At 37.3% G+C, this 18739-nt stretch overlaps 2 protein-coding genes across 4 annotated transcripts in view; one reads left to right on the forward strand and one right to left on the reverse strand.

The window, feature by feature from the left end:
• The window catches only part of LOC131433833 (craniofacial development protein 2-like), a 122273-nt gene extending 113409 nt beyond the window's left edge, over nucleotides 1-8864 (forward strand). The window contains exons 2-3 of the mRNA XM_058600438.1: nucleotides 8663-8756; nucleotides 8814-8864. Of these exons, the coding sequence (XP_058456421.1) occupies nucleotides 8663-8756; nucleotides 8814-8864 (145 nt within the window). The remainder of the gene's footprint in view (nucleotides 1-8662; nucleotides 8757-8813) is intronic.
• LOC131436161 (junctional adhesion molecule A-like) overlaps nucleotides 1-18739 on the reverse strand; it is a 1299588-nt gene that overhangs the window by 1226806 nt on the left and 54043 nt on the right. The gene's annotated exons all lie outside the window — the stretch shown is intronic.

An 18739-nucleotide genomic window follows, 5' to 3' on the forward strand; every position in this document is an offset into this window, starting at 1 on the left:
CGGGAGCATCAGGTATTGTTGCTCGGATGTGACGAGGAACGTTAATGCAAATACGTTACAACCTCATATACTTTTTTAACTCAGAGGTTACTAAAAGGCTTGTTTCAAATGTTCCTAGTAAAGGAAATTGAACATAAAACTGACCCAATTGCTAATGAGAATACCGGGATAATTATGATTATTGTGAGATCTGAGATGAGACATTGGCCGTACACAATCTAAATATATACGAATTATTGTTCAATCGGTTGCCGTCTAAGTTGTTTTTTACTACGATCAAAGGGCTGAAAAATTTCTAGAATCTTTTTGCAGCCATTCCTTCACAATACATTTCCGAGCAACACCGGGTAATTCAGCTAGTAATAAATAAATAAACTGTAGGTTGCAGTACGATACACCCTTTTTGAAATCATCACTGCGCTATGGTTGAGCGGTGGAAATGTGGAACGAAAGGTATAATTTCTGTCTATACCATCAATAATATACTTGAGAGTATTTCACATGAATTAATCATACCAGGCCTGTCGGTGTCAGCAAAGAGTGAGTTTAAAACGTTTCGGTCCCCTTTTTGATAATATGATTTTTAAACTTATGGCATAAAAACTACGCCCTCATGCAGAAGGCGGTTATAATGCAGTCATAATAGCTGTTCATTTTTCATTTATATTGGACATAAAATTGTGCTGCTCTTACCTCTTACCGATCAGAATACACAGGAAATTTTATTTCTAGCACTTTTTATGCATCAAATGAAAAACACCTAGCCCATTGGTTTTTTAACGCTTGTAGCAAACTATGAATGGTCTTTTTTTCAGGACATTACGGACATTGAAATCCCACCAGTTATGAAAACAAATTGACAAAATTCGCTGTGTCTAATAGGCTGACACAGCAATTAAATTCCAAAATAATCCATTCTCTAGTCATTGATTTAATCTATACGCAAATATAACCAGTCCCAGGGATGGTCGTTTCTTGCAACATAGAACAGAAAACGGCTAGACCAGTTTTTGTTTGAACACTTTCTTCCAGATGTCGCACAGCCTACTTGGTGAGTGGATTTATATCACGGGGGCAAGAAAACCGTTAGAAAGCTAATTAGGATGCACCACTGACGACCGTACACGGCTTTCGAGGTGACCGGAAAGGGAAGCAGACATCGAAGATCAATTTCCGTGGACGGTCATTATGATGAAAAGACAAAGCAATAATAACAAGGTCCGATAATTACAGATCCACACGTCCAAATTAACAGGGACGGAAACCCGAAAATAACAGCTTTGGAGATGTACTGAATTGAATTATACTGCAGGAAAACATCAAAGGACCGAGGGGTATGCCGAGTCAAACAGCTGGGAGCTTGTTTCTCTGAGCTACCACAAAATATGAATTAATGGATTTGACGTATTGATTTATGAATCAAAGATTTCAAAAAACGGGTTAGTGCCACTTACCGTGGAAATTCCTTTTGACTACAAAGACAAGATCGAGACTTTGATTGCAAGAACTGGATTAGGGTTTTCAGCGCAAAAATCGTTAAAGGAAATTTGCAAAAAAAAATATTAGAAACATAGCCAGCTCTCTCCAAGCAATTGTTTTTATCCGTTGTGTCAGCACAAGCATTAGAAACTAATCCGTTATGGATCAGGACCGGTTCTGGTTGCTAACTATTCTTTTGGAACTACATGCTTGAGAATAACACAATTGTTCATATTGTGCAAACTGAATTGATCCCTGAAAGCTGATCAATACCGACACCGGCCACGTCCGAATGCAGAACTTGTGCTTGTTAATTCGATGCATGTTGCTACTAGAAACCAAACATATTATATATCAATATGGATCACTTTAACAAATTCAATACAAATCGAAAAAGACATTACAGTAACACCATCTTGTGACGGAAAAGGCTATTAGTTCAGTCATGTTTAATAGTTTGCGTTTAGCGTGCATCCAGAACGGAAATGTCAAAAATAATTGAGCATGATGCGTACATAGAGGTGTGAACATTTTTATATTTAAATGTGTTTTTTTCTGACGAAAGTAAATATCGCCTATAAATAATGTAGAATTACGCTTTTTTAGAAGTATCGTCTTCTCTTTGAAAAAGTTATAAAGTAGTATCTAACTTTAGTCATGCATGTAATGAATAGTCACTGCGTTCATGACATTGAATTTAAATTAGCTGCACATTATCTTTTCTTTCAGGGAAAGTTAGAATGTAAAAGAAAATTGTCATTTTAATAAATTTTCTATGAATTAAAAGTGATCTGCCCCTTGCTGTGAACTGTTTTGCGAATAGTTTAAACTTTTAGTGAAAATTTGAAGTTTCGATATTTATTTTCTTAAAAGTAATTGAACCATTCCAAAATTGGACAAATAGAAAGTTTATTTAGCACTGAAAAAATGGTCATAAATCGTACGATAAGTGCAATACAGTAAGCAAAAGAACAAGTTATACTTATTACTTTTACTTCAACCACAACTTCTCGTTAAGGCGAATTACGGTTTATTCATATACTAAATTATTTTGTTTTGAAGCATTTATTTATTTATTAAACAACCTGATATTGTATATTTCTTTCACCGTAACCGTAATTTTTCAAATCAAGAATAAAAAAAACTCTGAAACCAACATTAATATTAATATGTTTAGTTCTGCGTGCACATTTCACACATATTTATATAAATAGATATAATGGTATAAGTGACGTAACCGACAAAATGTGTTTTTTTACCGCTCAATTTTCTCAGAGGTGGTTGAACCGATTTTAACAAACTCGTTTGAAAGCTACTGTTGGACCATTGATCAAATTCGAAGATCAAATGGCTGTGACTTCTGGTTCCGAAGATATAATGGAATAAGTGACGTAACCGACAAAACGTGTTGTTTTTTAATGCGCATGTTTCTCGGAGATGGCTAAACCGATTTTAACAAGTCTAGGCCCGTTTGAAAGCTATTGCTAGGTCATTGAGCAAGTTCGAAGATCAAATGACTGCAACTTCTGTTTCCGAAGATATGATGGTATAAGTGACGTAACCGACAAAATACGTTAATTTGGGATCACCTCTAATTTCGTAAAGCTCTACGGCTCAAAAGTTTAAGTACATCGAAAAAAGTCCTCATGCAAAATTTGAGCTAAATCGGACATGGGTAAGGGGTGCTGCCCAACGGTTAAAGTTTGAAAATTTTCGATTTTGAAAAAGCACCATAGGCGGGAGTACATGAAGTTTCCGAAATCGAAAACTTTTTTTTGAGGCCAAAAATCTTAATATTGCATGAAACGTCGAGATTAAGTGTTATCTAAAAAAAAAATTTCGAAAAAATCGACATTCTTTTGATAGTCCCAGAAAGTCGATTTAAAAAATTTTTTTTCGAGATTACACTAAATCTCGACGTTTCATGCAATTCTAAGAATTTTGGCATCGAATTTTTTTTTTCGATTCCGGAAATTTCATGTAAGCCAACTTAGAATAATCACTGTTTACAGCAAGCAATATTCTCCTGTAAGTTGAAAGACGAAAGATTTATTCCACATTTGAACAGATATTATAATTATTTTATCCGCAAAGTTGTGTGATATTAAATAAACTCAACAAGCATCTTTTGTCCGATTAATCAAGATATAGAAACTAATCCTGTTCAGCGGAGGAGCTTTTTTGTTACATGACTAGAAAGCAAGTCAGAACTCCACTTCAAAAAACGAGAATCTTGTTTGCATTCGATCTCTTGACGCGGAAGAAAATGTCTTTTGTCATGTCCGTACGATTTGGATAACGCTTTCCTTGGCTCATCTTCTTAAAGTATTCATTGGCGATGCTTTCGATAAGTCACCTACAAACCGACGCCAATGTTCACGTTTCTCAGCTTAAATTATGTCATCAATTTTAAAATGCTAGATTTGTTCTTGTTTTCAATCACTCTTCATCCCGCCGCGGATTGATAGAATGAAAGTTAGTCTTCGCACCGGGCGATCTTGTGTCTAGTAACTCAACGTATACACTTTATTCGAAATAAGTTCTCATGTTGCTTTCATTTTTGTTCGGAAATCAAGGTCGCGTAGTTGTTTCAATCTATAATTGCTTCGTATGGTCTCCAACTGCTAGTGATTGAAAATACCAATGTGTATTTGCACGACCTCGATCAATAAATTAGCCATCGAAAGATGCGATCGTCGAAAGGAGAGGCCATTTCGAGACCAACTGCTTCAAAAACGACTTTGCTTTGCCATTAGGCATTCTAAAAAAAGAGTGTCGGAGATTTTAACTCGTCTCACACCTGATTGGTTCTGCCACTTATCTTCTGGTACACTTGGGGTCGTCGATGCCCCAGGGAGTGATGGGAATTCCTTCTCGAAATAGGGGTTCACCGGGAGTATTTTGACGCAGTGTTTCGTTGGTTGTCTTTTCTGGTAGCCATACTCGTATTGACAAAAGCATGTAAGGAATCTTTTATAAAACCAATTAGAATTTTAATGAAAAATTTCTAAATAAATACATCTTTTTTTTTCATAAATACGTTTATTTCTTGAGGCAGTTTACATAAGTTTTTCTTCGCCGTAGCATCACTAAAACATATTCTCTTATTACTTAAATTTCATCTTAGGTAACTCGTCATTAATTATGAAATCTACTCGGAAATATTATTTGAACCAAACGATTAACTTCTATAAATTATAAAATAAGCTGTTACTTTCAGACATTTTGTTGATAATTTCATAAACTGTTTCGAGTTTGTTTGTATCATTACATAATTTTTATTCTAATTTAGCTATTGGTTGAACTCATGGACGCAGCTGGGATCAGAACTAAGTCTTGAAAGGGGCCTTTATTAAATTGAAACTCCAATTTTCTTTATGAAATGATAAATAAGTTTCATGTATGAAAGGTAACGACAAACAAGAATGTCTCGAACTGGAATATTGGATAGTCTATTTGGGTACGCAAAGAATTTATTAGTTGAGATCTGACATCACGATACTCCACGCATGTCCAAACGACATGATCAATATCCCGATAACCTTCTCCGCAAGCACAATGATTAGTCTCGGAGAGCCCAATTCGAAGGAGATGTGCATCTAACGTGCAGTGATTGGACATGAGTCTGGACATCACACGAATGAAATCCCTACTGACAGCCAGTCCCCTCAACCATGCCTTTGTCGATATTTTCGGAATAATTGAGTGCATCCACCGACCCAGATCATCTTTATCCCAAGAAGCTTGCCAGCTGGCAAGTGTTCTTTGGCGAGACGAGCTATAGAATTCGATGAAAGCAATCGGTCTCTCATAAATTTCACCCTCAATAGCACCACGTTTGGCTAAAATATCGGCTCTTTCATTGCCAGGAATGGAGCAATGAGCAGGGACCCAGACTATAGTGATTAGATAATTATTGTTCAATATGTCGTTCAGGCACTGTTTTATTTTGCCCAGGAAAAACGGTTCAGTCTTGCCAGTCATGTTTGAGCGAATGGCTTCAATTGCACTTAGACTATCTGTGAAGAGAAAATAATGGTTTGGAGATAATGTGACGATTACACTCAAACTATAATGAACTGCTGCTAGCTCTGCTATATAAACAGATGCAGGTTCTTGAAGCCTAAATGAGGCCGAAACATTATTGTTGAACATACCAAACCCTGTCGCTTCTTCAATTCGCGATCCGTCCGTGTAAAACATTTTCTCAGAGTCAATATGCCTGAACTTACTTGAAAATATTTTTGGGATTTCCGTCGAACGTAGATGATCCGGGATTCCACGCACTTCGCGCTGCATGGATGTATCGAAAAATAAAGTTGAGTCAGGGGCACTTAGGATGCTGACACGGATAGGAATATATCTTGAAGGGTTGATTTCCTGTGACATATGGTTAAAATATACTGTCATGAATTTTGTTTGAGATCGAAGCTCGACTAGTCGTTCGAAATTATTAATTACCATGGGATTCAGCACCTCACATCTTATTAGCAGGCGTGATGAAAGCTCCCAAAATCGATCTTTTAATGGAAGATCTCCCGCCAGAACTTCAAGACTCATTGTATGTGTCGAATGCATGCAGCCTAAGGCAATTCGCAAACAACAGTACTGAATTCTCTCAAGTTTGATAATATGAGAGTTTGCAGCGGAACGAAAACAAACGCATCCATATTCCATCACTGAAAGTATCGTTGTTTGATACCATTTTATTAGATCTTGCGGATGAGAACCCCACCAAGATCCTGTTATTGTTCGAAGAAAATTTACTCTTTGTTGGCATTTCGTTATCAGATACCTAATGTGTCCTCCCCACGTGCATTTGGAATCGAACCACACCCCGAGGTATTTAAAAGTTAAAACCTGTTGGATCATTCTTCCCATCATATGGAGCTGAAGCTGCGCGGGATCATGCTTTCTTGAAAAGACGACTAACTCTGTTTTCTCCGCAGAGAATTCGATACCAAGATGAACAGCCCAATCGGACAAGTTATCTAAGGTATCTTGCAATGGTTTATGCAGATCAATAGCTTTGGGTCCAGTAACTGAAACCACGCCATCATATGCCAATTGTCTTAGTGTACATGGGGTTACTAGACAGCTGTCAATGTCATTCACGTAAAAATTATGATTATGAGGCATGAGCCTTGCGGGAGATCCATGTAACTAATTCTGAGTGTTGCCAAATCGCCATGTGAAAAATGCATGCGTTTCTCTGACAAAAGGTTGTGCAAATAATTATTTATAACAGCTGGGAGTCCATGTTGGTGGAGCTTGTCTGAAAGAACATCAATGAAAACTGAATCAAATGCTCCTTTAATATCTAAAAATACAGATGCCATTTGTTGCTTTTGAGCGAAGGCAATTTGAATGTCAGACGAAAGTAATGCAAGGCAATCATTCGTCCCTTTATTTCTACGGAAGCCAAACTGAGTATCTGACAACAAACCGTTCGTCTCGACCCAAGTGCAGAGCTGCTAAATGTCACTATCAACGAGCAACTTTGCACGACGAATATTGGAAAGTTTATGTCACTGGACTGCTGCCAACCAGGCTCTACCAATTATCATATATTGAGTGTCTAAGAGCCGATCTGTCATAACTTAAATTCTCACCAGGACGCTCATTAATTGCCGATGCTATTGATATTATCTTCAATTCTCCTGTCACTGCTTGATTACGATGTGACTAAATATTAATCAAGCAGCATAAATATTGAATTGAATCATGTACACCAATAAACTCCGAAATCCGATGACGTTTTACAAAGAACAATTAGCTTTATCAATTTATGTTTATGTTAGTACTCTCATGAAATTTTTTTACTTCAGCAGGAAATAGGAGAATGAGCGAGAGAACAAAATGCGTCACCTGTCTTTGACTGAGTATACTTCTTCTTGGTCATTGAACTATCGAGTATCTCATTTGACAGACACTTTGACCGTACCGATTACAGTTGACGATGATTTTAGTCAGTCTGTCAAGGTCATTTGACATGACTGACAATTTGCAGCTCTGCCCAAGTGTCGAGACGTCGTAGAATAATTTTTTCGAACAATTTTCTGATGCAGGACAACATCGCAATGGGTCTATATGAGTTGTGATTGGAAGCTGGTTTCCCCGGCTTTTGAATGGCGATAACTTTCACTTGTCTCCAGTCAGGTAGAACAAAATAAATACATCTTGACAACTTTAACATATTTATTTTTAACCGTTCTTACAATATTTTATTAGCTTTAAGCCACACATTGTCGGAAATTGTCACCAGAGTTAAATACAAATGAACACTTTCCTCCGAGCATTTAAATTTTAGCAAATATAATACTCTTAACACATAATTGAATTTGGGCCTTTACGGTTCGACAAACAATTCCACACACGAATTTCCGCTACTTTTCTGTTCCGCCTGAAGCAACTCTTTACGGAATGTAGTACGAGATTCGTCTGGTATTTTCAGTATCTCAAACTTTCTAGCTAGGAAATGGAACAAAACCACCAACAGCGAATTTTGCGCCAATACCGAAAGTGGCTAAAACTACTGTCTGTGGCCTGGTTTCACCTGATATCATTCCGTGCACGTTATGTCGTTCCATTGAGAAAATCAACCCCCGCCCAAACTATGCCATCAGGAACAGGAGAACAAAAATGGCAGCGTTTGAACAGTGGAGCGCAAACATGTTGGAGCGTGTTTATTTAGCTGATTAGAAAGTCAGGCCGTGTCGCCTCATTCGGTTCGATCGTCGAGAGAAAAAGTGAACAGGTATCATTTGCTTAAAGGCTTATAAATATTACAACTGTGTACCGAAAAATACCTGTGCATACAGCACACGCCTCACTAGCTACTAAATACTGCTTCGTGTGTTTAACCAAACAGGACCAAACATTCAAGAAGTGTGTAGGACATTTATGGAGGACAAGATAAAAACGGAGCTTTTGTTCCACTCATTTTCCGTAACTGATGTTACATAGAGGAACGTGCCGCTTAAGCCAATTTGTGCGAATTAAATTGTTTGTTATATTTATTCCATAACTAGAAATCATGTTTCTATCGGCAGCCGAAGAGAGTGGCATTTTTTTCCGCATGACATTCTGCTAGAATCTCACAACCTGTGCGGTCAAAGCATAAAAGTTCAACACTCCGTATCAATAGTTAGTCTATCTATGCGGAAGAAAATTTCCATTCAAGTACACCGGGAAGGAAAAAGCCACACCGCCTGTTTCCGCATCAAGTTCACCAGTCCACCGAGTCCGAGGCTTCCTCGCTCGAGGATGCTTGGCAGGTGAGAGTTTTCCAATTTCCTGTGTTTCCGCTTGAGTTGTGCTGTCGTTCCCTTCAGGCCAGCCGCCTGGATCATGCATGTGCCTATCTGAAACAGAAGCTCCAGTAAGTGGTCGGTAGAGAATTGTGGCATTCGGTAGAAGAAAATAACAGTGAAACGGGGAAATTTAAATGATGTGTATGAACGGTTTTCTTTTTTTTCGTTTGATTTCAATTCGATAGGATTCGTAAAATCAGTAGAACATTTTTCTCCATCGATTTTCACAACCGATCTTGCGGATACACTAACTGTCGACACATGTTTGATTATCACTACGGGATTCATTAGTTGGATTGCCGAGCACTGGTATACTAAGGTTTACCAATTAGGTTGGTTGAAACAGGAAGTTCGCAGGAAGCTATCATCACAGATAATAATCGTCTGTGATTATCATCTACAAATCATCATTTGATTTTCTGAGATTGATATAGGAGAAGCATTATCACTTCTGCTCAGTATTACGCAATCGTTTTTTTTTATGAATACGTTTATTTCATATGCAATATACGTAAGTTTTTCTTCGCCGTAGCATCCACAATACATAGTACTTTAAACCTAATACAATTCGAATATCATATTAGTATTTTGGTATTCTATAGTTAATCTAAACACTGTTTTTATCAAGCGATTTGCTATTATAAACTACATTAAATAAAAACCTGTTTTAATCCACCTAGTGGTGTAATGATGCCTTTCTCATGTATAATATTGTTGTATTCTATTCAAAAAAAATTTCTTCGATTTTTGAAAGAAACCAAGAGATTGTTTGTGCATTAACTAGTACAACATACAGAATAAAACAGTGCATTGATTGCGTAGGTCATCCTTAAGAAAACGAAGTGGGTTCATTATTATATTTGTTTCGCCGGTTTAAATGACGGTGTACAATATTGAACACACTTTACCCTATAATTCCGGAACCGGAAGTCGGATCCGGATGAAATTCAGGAATTCCGTATAGGACCAGAAGACCTTTCATTTGAATCTAAGTTTGTGGAATCGGTCAAACCATCGCTGAGAAAAGTTAGTGAGATCTATATTGGTATATGACTACTATTTCCGGAACCTCTGGAACCGGATACCGGGACCCAGGATAGCCGGAATCAGTTCGTTTAGTTGCCTACTGATAATGACTATCGATTTGTGTTGTTTTGAGATAAGTTTAGAACATTTTTTACTTTTTTGTTTCGCCGGTTTAAGTGACGGTGTACAATATTGAACACACTTTACCCTATAATTCCGGAACCGGAAGTCGGATCCGGATGAAATTCGGGAATTCCGTATAGGACCAGAAAACCTTTCATTTGAATCTAAGTTTGTGGAAATCGATCAAACCATCGCTGAGAAAAGTTAGTGAGATCTATATTGGTATATATGACCACTATTTCCGGTACTTCCGGAACCGGATACCGGGAACCAGGATAGCCGGAATCGGTTTGTTTAGTTGCCTACTGATAATGACTATCGATTTGTGTAGTTTTGAGACCAGTTTAGAAATTTTTTTACGTTTTTTGTTTCACCGGTTTAAGTGACGGTGTACAATATTGAACACACTTTACCCTATAATTCCGGAACCGGAAGTCGGATCCGGATGAAATTCAGGAATTCCGTATGGTACCGTGAGACCTTTCATTTGAATCTAAGTTTGTGGAAATCGGTCAAACCATCGCTGAGAAAAGTGAGTGAGATCCATTTTTGTATATATGACCACTATTTCCGGTACTTCCGGAACCGGATACCGGGAACCAGGATAGCCGGAATCGATTTGTTTAGTTGCTTACTGATAATGACTATCGATTTGTGTAGTTTTGAGACCAGTTTAGAAAATTTTTTACGTGTTTTGTTTCGCCGGTTTAAGTGACGGTGTACAATATTGAACACACTTTACCCTATAATTCCGGAACCGGAAATCGGATCCGGATGAAATTCAGGAATTCCGTATGGGACCACGAGACCTTTCATTTGAATCCTAGTTTGTCAAAATCGGTTCAGCCATCTCCGAGAAAACCTAGTGAGATTATTTGACACATACACACACATACATACACACACACACACACACACACACACACACACACACACACACACACACACACACACACACACACACACACACACACACACACACACACACACACACACACACACACACACACACACACAGACATTGCTCAGCTCGATGAACTGAGTCGAATGGTATATGACACTTGGCCCTCCGGGCCGGCCAATTTTCACTGGTCGGTTTTTCAAGTGATTGCATAACCTTTCTATATGAGAAAGGCAAAAACATTCATTTTGTACATGATCTTATAACTATTTCAAGTTTGTTTGTATCAGTTAATCACTTTTATTCCATAGCTTCATGGAAGAGAAAACAATCGAACATAAAATAAAATTTTTACTGGAACTCCAATGGACTTAATGAAATGATAAAGAAGTTTCATAAAAGGAAGGTCGCGACAAGCAAGAATGTCGCGAACTGGGACATTGGATAGTCTACCTTGAGTACGCAAGGAATTTATTAGTTGAGATCTGACATCACGATACTCCACACATGTCCAAACGACATGATCAATATCGCGATAACCTTCGCCACAAGCACAATGATTAGTCTCGGAAAGTAAAATTCAAAGGAGATGTGCATCTAACGTGTAGTGATTGGACATGAGTCTGGACATCACACGAATGAAATTTCTACTCACATCCATTTCCCTGAATCATGCCTTTGTCGATATTTTAGGAATAATTGAGTGCATCCACCATTTTCATTAAGTCCATTGGAGTTCAATTTAAATTTTATTTTATGTTAGACTGTTTACTCTTCCATGAATTCAACCAATAGCCAACTATATGATATTGAATACAAGTGATGAACTGATACAAACAAACCTGAAATAGTTATAAGATATTATAAATGTATTTTATTTAGTGTAATTTATAATAGCAACTCGTTTGATAAAAATAGGCTTTAGATTAATTAATGAATACCAAAATACTAATAAGATATTCGAAATGTATTAGGTTTAAAGTACAATGTATTGTGGATGCCACGGCGAAGAAAAATTTACGCATATTGCCTATGAAATAAACGTATTTATAAAAAAAAAATCGTAGAGCACATTTTTAATCACACACAATAGTTACAACTTTACAAAAAAAAGAACACCAGAACAATGGGAACTACTTCACGGAGAACCCTTCGATCATAAAATTGCGATATCGCAGTTTTTGATTTTTGCGATAGTTGATTTAACTAATTTCTTTTTGATTCAACCAATATGGTTTTTGATTTGCATATATTCAAGTAGTTGAAAAATATGTTGTTTTGAATGCTGTCAAATGTCGGAGACAGTTGAAAGCAAAACAATAATTGCAATGCAAAATCAACAACTTTTTTAGTTGAAAGCTGTTCGCGTCGCTTCAAAATGAAAACAACATCGATGGTTGAAGCGTTTGGTGAAACTGTGTTTATTCGATTTGAGAAATGTATGATAACAAGTGTTTATCTAACAGCGGTGTTGTGATAAAGTTTAAAATGAATAAGATTTGGTGACAAATTAAGAAATGTTAATGAATAATCATCTCGTAATCTTTCAGGTATGCGCAAAAATTTTATGCTTCAAATTAGATCATTGATTTACTTCCAGCTGTTTGATACCGATGATGATGTTCATGCATTCGCAATAAAACGCTTTTTGACATGAAATTAATTTATAAAAGTAACAGGAGCGAAGGGTTTCAAACACACAGAACGCGCTGCGATTGAATGGCGCGTTTGAATTGCCGTCGCAAAATTCCAATTCCCAGCGGTTGATGCACCCAATTTCATATAAATTGACAAAAATTATCAGTGCATAACTTTAGTTCAACCGTTTGAAGGCATCATCTTTCAATACTCATTTTAGGTAAATTTAATAATTCCGGACACTTTTGCTGATTAAAAACGTTTTTCTACATCAATCATTTCCGATAGAATCAGAAGTATTTTTTTTAGAATTTAGATCTTTACTGATCTCGACTTAACATGATCATGATCATACAAAAATCAAAATCACTTAAGGTACGATTACATTAGCCAGTTTATCTGCACAAACTTGTGCAGTTTGACTGTATCATAGTGTAATCGGTTCGCAGTTGTCTGCAAGCAGTCAAAATCGGCTTGACTGTCCATCTGTGTGCAGTCAAAGTGTGCAGATTATCTGTGACAATGTAATCACTGTGTGATCATAGTCGACAGACAAACAGTTGATGACTGTACAGACAAATTTGACTGTTTCTGAAACTGTTGTGCAGAAGTTGTCTGCCACAGATTCTATGACAACCAAAAACTTGTTTATTACATCCAAACACAAAGCAAAACGTTCCAGCACTAGTGTGAGAAGTGAGTACACGTGGTTTTCCCCAAGAGGGTTGGTTTCGTGATCAATTATTTTCTAATGTGTAGAAACCAGATAGTAATAAAAAACCTGTTTTAATCCACCTAGTGGTGTATTGATGGCTTTCTCGTATTACTCATACTGTCACATTCTCATATATGTGGTATTCTTCGAAATAATTTTTATTGCTTCTAGAAAGAAAAAAAAATCAATTAGCACAACCAACAACCAACAAAATGAAACAGTTTTGCTATTGCAAGTACTTCTGCAATCGGTGTAAATGAAGTCGGTTCGAATGAGCATCTGCTAACATGACTTACAAACTGTATTGATTTTAGTCAATTTTATAATATTTTATATGATTCGGCCATCGTACTTTAAACGACGGTTTAAATTTTAAATACTTATAATTTTAGAAATGGCAAAAATGAAATTTTAAACACTTGCATCCGCGCAAATTTCAGAAGCTCAGGAGTTTTGGCCTTTTATTTGAACCTAAATTTGTGAATATCGGTCAAGCGACCTCTACGAAATGAGAGTGAGTTCCATTTTTGAGTATATGACCACTATTTCAGGAACACTAACAGGAAGCCGGGAATAGCCCAAGGCTCTTTGTATGTGATGCTGTGGCTCTTTAGTTTTATACACAAATATTGTTTATTTTACAAAAAAAGTACTTAAAATCGATCGAAATCGATTAACGAGTATTGGACCCCAATTCTATGGCTTAACCACGTGTACTAACTTCTCACCGAACCGCGTTGCCAATGTCGTCATTTCCGGTAGAAATAATGAAGCTTATCGCATATTTCGTAGAATTCTTAATAGAAATTACTACTGAATTTTCCTAGCTCCTCCTTCACGATAAAATGCAATGGATCTCCAGAAGCATAGTACTGGAACGTTTTGCTTTGTACTTGGATGAAATTATTATGAAAAATTAAACAATGAATTAATGAAAAAAGTTAATTATGATTTTTGCTTGCATTTGAAGAAAAATACTGCAGAGTCAAATCAAAATCAGTTTCAAAGTTCAGGAAGGATACAAACAAAGCACTTGACTGCGAGCTTCTCCCTCTCCGTCGTATTCATTTATTTCCGAATACTATTTGTATCAAATGACACTAAATCAGTGAACACCAAGATACAGATAGAAAATAAGAAACAGAACAACCAAAGTACTGCAACAAAGATGAAATATTTTAAAATGAAATATGAATTTAAATGAAATGACTACCATTTGTTTTTATCGAATAGTCACGCATTGACTTTGTGCACGGAGCACATATATATATTCCTTCTTTAATTGCTTCGAAACAAACCAAGTAGCAACGCAACGAACTTCCGTTTGTGAAATCAGATCGATATTTTATCATAATGCAATATTCCGTGAAAAGTTCTCTGCCCCACAAACTTTCTTCCAATGTGATCACTTTGTGCAGAAAAACTGCAATAAACAGCCCACTCCCTATATTTAAGTCTGTAACCACTTTGATTTGTCTGATCAATGTAATCACAATACAGACATGCTCAAAAAGTCTGTCACAGTCAAACATAACAACTGTCAAAGTATTGACTGTCGGCAGTCAAACTTGACTGTTGCAGTCATTTAACTGTGAATAGTGTAATCACATTGCCAGACCAAATATAAACTGCCGAAAAATTACTTGTCTGTGGCAGATAAACTGTGACAGATAAACTGGCTAGTCTGATCGTAGCTTTAGAGATCAGATCAGTTCTGATTTCGTAATGATAATTTATTCCATGGTTAAGATCACTTGAAATCAGCAGTGATCGCGGTGGTTTTCCCAGCCCTAATGATATTACATGTCAATATAAAATACTGTTTATATTTTAACAACGATATTTATTTCATGAATCTAAACATACCGAACTTATTTCAAATTGATCATGACGTGTATCAGTAAGTATATTTTGATTATTTTCGCAAATCAATAACATTGTTCGAGTCGATTCAACTATTTGCAATGTCTAAAACAAATAAATACGATCTATTTTTCAACTAACAGAATTTTGTTTCAATAACAACGCCAGTTATTTCAACTAAAATATTTGTTGAAATTGAAAGGTATGTGTCCTCACTAGTTGACAGCATTTTTTGTTTTCAATCAGTTATATTAGTTGCTTCAACCATCGTTTCTGCTAATCGAAAAACAAAAATGACAGTTTAGTTAAAACAACAATCGATTAGTTGTACCAAATTTTAACCAATCGAATTCAGAAAATCAACTAATATTCTGGTTGAAATGGGATCGCGGGTGGTTCCGTGTTGTCTTAACAAAATCGAATATATGATCTTGCAAGGCTTTTTAGTTTCAATAGGATTGTATCACTAGCCAGAGAGTTTTCATGTGCACCTTCAAATCGGCTGCAAAGTCTGTTTTAACGGAATGTCAAATTCACTAAAAGGAACATAGCAGCTTAAATTTTCGATGTTATTTTGCCAAAAGCCGTTTCACCGTAGGACATTTCGCCGGGAGAACCATTTCAACAAAGGCCAATGATCTCTGTTAGATCTAGTTTTAATCGCAACTACCAATTTGAATTCAAACAGTGGAAATAAGATCCACAATTTCATCACGCTGAGGGATTGCGTATTGATAACGCATAATTGAACTTCCCACTTTTTTCTTTGTTATCTCTCTCAGTTGTTATCTCGTTCTCTTTTACCAACGGTAGCCGGACGATATAGTCGCCCAATTTCAGTTTAGTTCCGCATAATAAATGATCGCTCCCTTAACCGTACGAAAAATAAAGTTTTGAATTAGCAATAAAGTGAAGTGTTTAACTCCAACCAATAAACGCTCCTCCAACAATAACTAGACGAATCATTTGGTGCCGTAACCAGGATCACGGGCGTTTTTTGGAGTCTCGCCAAAGTCATACTGCACGTGCTAGGAAGGTTATAGCAGTGACTGTCCAAGTACAACGTCTTATTAAGACAGATTACATGTGAGTATCTGTCCAATCAATATAGTTCCCCTGAAAGGTACTTCCTGGGTTCTTTCGAACATTATAGAATTATCACCAGTAACACTGCTGCACAACGCTTCAATTGCCTACAGAGAGTACATTGACTAGCTCATAATTCTATACACCGGCATACTAAAACAAATTCGTAACGAACAGTTCCTGAATTAAACTATAATACAAGGCCCGTATTGGACGGGCACAGGTGAGTGTCTGTCCAAATTCTCTGTACCCATCGAAAGGTGCTTCTTTTGTTTCACGTTTCTTCCAGCCGCATACAGCATCAAATTCATTTACCATCATGGCGGAGAAAAGGCTACGAACGAAGGAACTGAAGCTAAAAAATATACGTGATTCTATTCAACGCATTGAGGATTTTTTAAATAATTTCGATGCAACTCGAGACACGAAAGAGGTAGCGATACGAATGAGTAGATTAGATGCGTTAATGGAAACCTTTGAATCAATCCAGAGCGAATACGAGACATTAGGTGAGGGTATAGAGTTTGAAAAGGTAAACGCGAAAGTAAGAGCGAAGGTGGAAGAGCAATATTTTCGAGTAAAAGGTGGTCTTGTGATGAAGGTCCCTCCCCCTCCTCCAATCCCAGTGGAATCTCAGATGCAACAATTGACTCCAGCCATTTCCAACGTGACCAGTGTAAAGCTTCCCACTATTCAACTACCAATATTTGACGGTGATCTGAATGAATGGCTAACATTCCATGACTCATTTTCGTCGTTGATCCATGCATCCACAGAAATTCCGTGTATCCAAAAATTTCAATATTTGCGTTCGGCTTTGAGAGGTGATGCCTTAAAATTAATTGAGACACTAACGATTACTACGAATAATTATGCAGTTGCTTGGGAAGCACTGCTTAATCGTTATTCCAACGTATATTTGCTGACGAAAAGGCACCTGCAGTCATTGCTGGTTCAAACAAAGGTTTCAGGAAAGTCCTCTATAGCACTTCGGACTGCAGTAGAAGATTTTGAACGGCATGTAAAAATATTAAATCAACTAGGAGAACCCACAGCACATTGGAGTAGCCTTCTTGTTCAACTATTATGTTCTCGGATTGACGACCAGACTCTGAAGGAATGGGAAGAAGTTGTGGCCATGAGCGAGAACTCAACTTATCGTAACCTAATAGAGTTTCTAACGCGCAAAATTCGAACTCTTGAATCGTTGAATATTTCTGCAGAGCAGCCGAGTTCCCCGAGTGGAAGATATTTGACCCCAATCAGACAAATGAAACCTCAAACCCAAATCTCACACAGAATTAATTCTTACGCAGCATCAGAGGTGTATCAACCCGGATGCTTGGCTTGCGATGATCAGCATCCATTAGTTAAATGTCCAGCATTTGATCAAATGTGCTTGAGTGATCGTTTGAAATTGGTTAATTTGAAACGTATTTGTAGTAATTGCTTCCGAAGCCAATTTGATAATGGACAAACAACTCGTTCGAATTCTAACCCTCCAAGGTCATATATTACTTTTGGTGAGCAAACAAGTCCAACTTCTGACAGGTCCAGCACAATTGTGTCTGATTCTGCAGTCGAAACCCGTAGCGCAAATGTATTTCTATCAACAGTCGTGCTCAAGGTGGTAGACGTGTATGGGGATGAACATTTGACTCGAGCTCTCCTAGATAGTGGATCACAATGTAATCTCATGAGCGACCGCCTTTGTCAACAACTGCGATTAGTTCGACATGGTATTGATCAGCCCATCCATGGTATTGGTGAATCTCAAATTCGTGCATCTTGTTCAGTAACTACAGAAATTAGATCGAGAGTGAGAGAATTTTCAATTCCTCTCACTTGTCTGGTAATAAAAAAGATGACTACTGCTCTTCCAGCTGTCAGCATCCCTACTACGAACTGGAATATACCTGAACACATAAAACTAGCAGACCCACAGTTTAATATCTCACAAAGGGTCGACCTAATCATAGGAGCAGAATATTTCTACTCATTTCTAAACGGTGGCCGGCTCGACATTGGCCCACAAGCACCTATGCTAATTGAAAGCAAGTTTGGATGGGTCGTGTCTGGTAAGATGATAGGTGGTTCAACTCCAACAGCGCTATTATGCTGTACATCTTCAGTAAACTTGCTTAATCAGAACATTGAAAAATTTTGGAAACTGGAGGAATTAGACACTGTTGTACCCTCGCCTACTGAACAATATTGCGAACAATATTACAAAGAAACAGTTTCAAGAGATTTTACTGGACGATACACAGTTAGATACCCCAAAAGGGAGAGTTTTCAAGTCATGCTAGGTGAATCGTTTCTTCAGGCTAAGCGCAGATTGGAAAATTTGGAACATAAATTGTACAAGAATCCCCAACTAAAGGAAAGTTATCATAATGTTTTATCAGAATTCATTCAGCTGGGGCACATGCGGCAGATACGCAATGATAATCCGGATCCACCTACGGTTTGTTACATTCCTCACCACGCTGTTATAAAGGAATCTAGCACTACAACCAAGGTGCGAAGCGTTTTCGACGCATCTGCGAAAACTAGCACAGGATATTCCCTTAACGATTGCCTCTTAGTCGGTCC

This window comes from Malaya genurostris, chromosome 3 (genome assembly GCF_030247185.1).
Source record: "Malaya genurostris strain Urasoe2022 chromosome 3, Malgen_1.1, whole genome shotgun sequence".
In the NCBI taxonomy this organism is placed as follows: domain Eukaryota; kingdom Metazoa; phylum Arthropoda; class Insecta; order Diptera; family Culicidae; genus Malaya; species Malaya genurostris.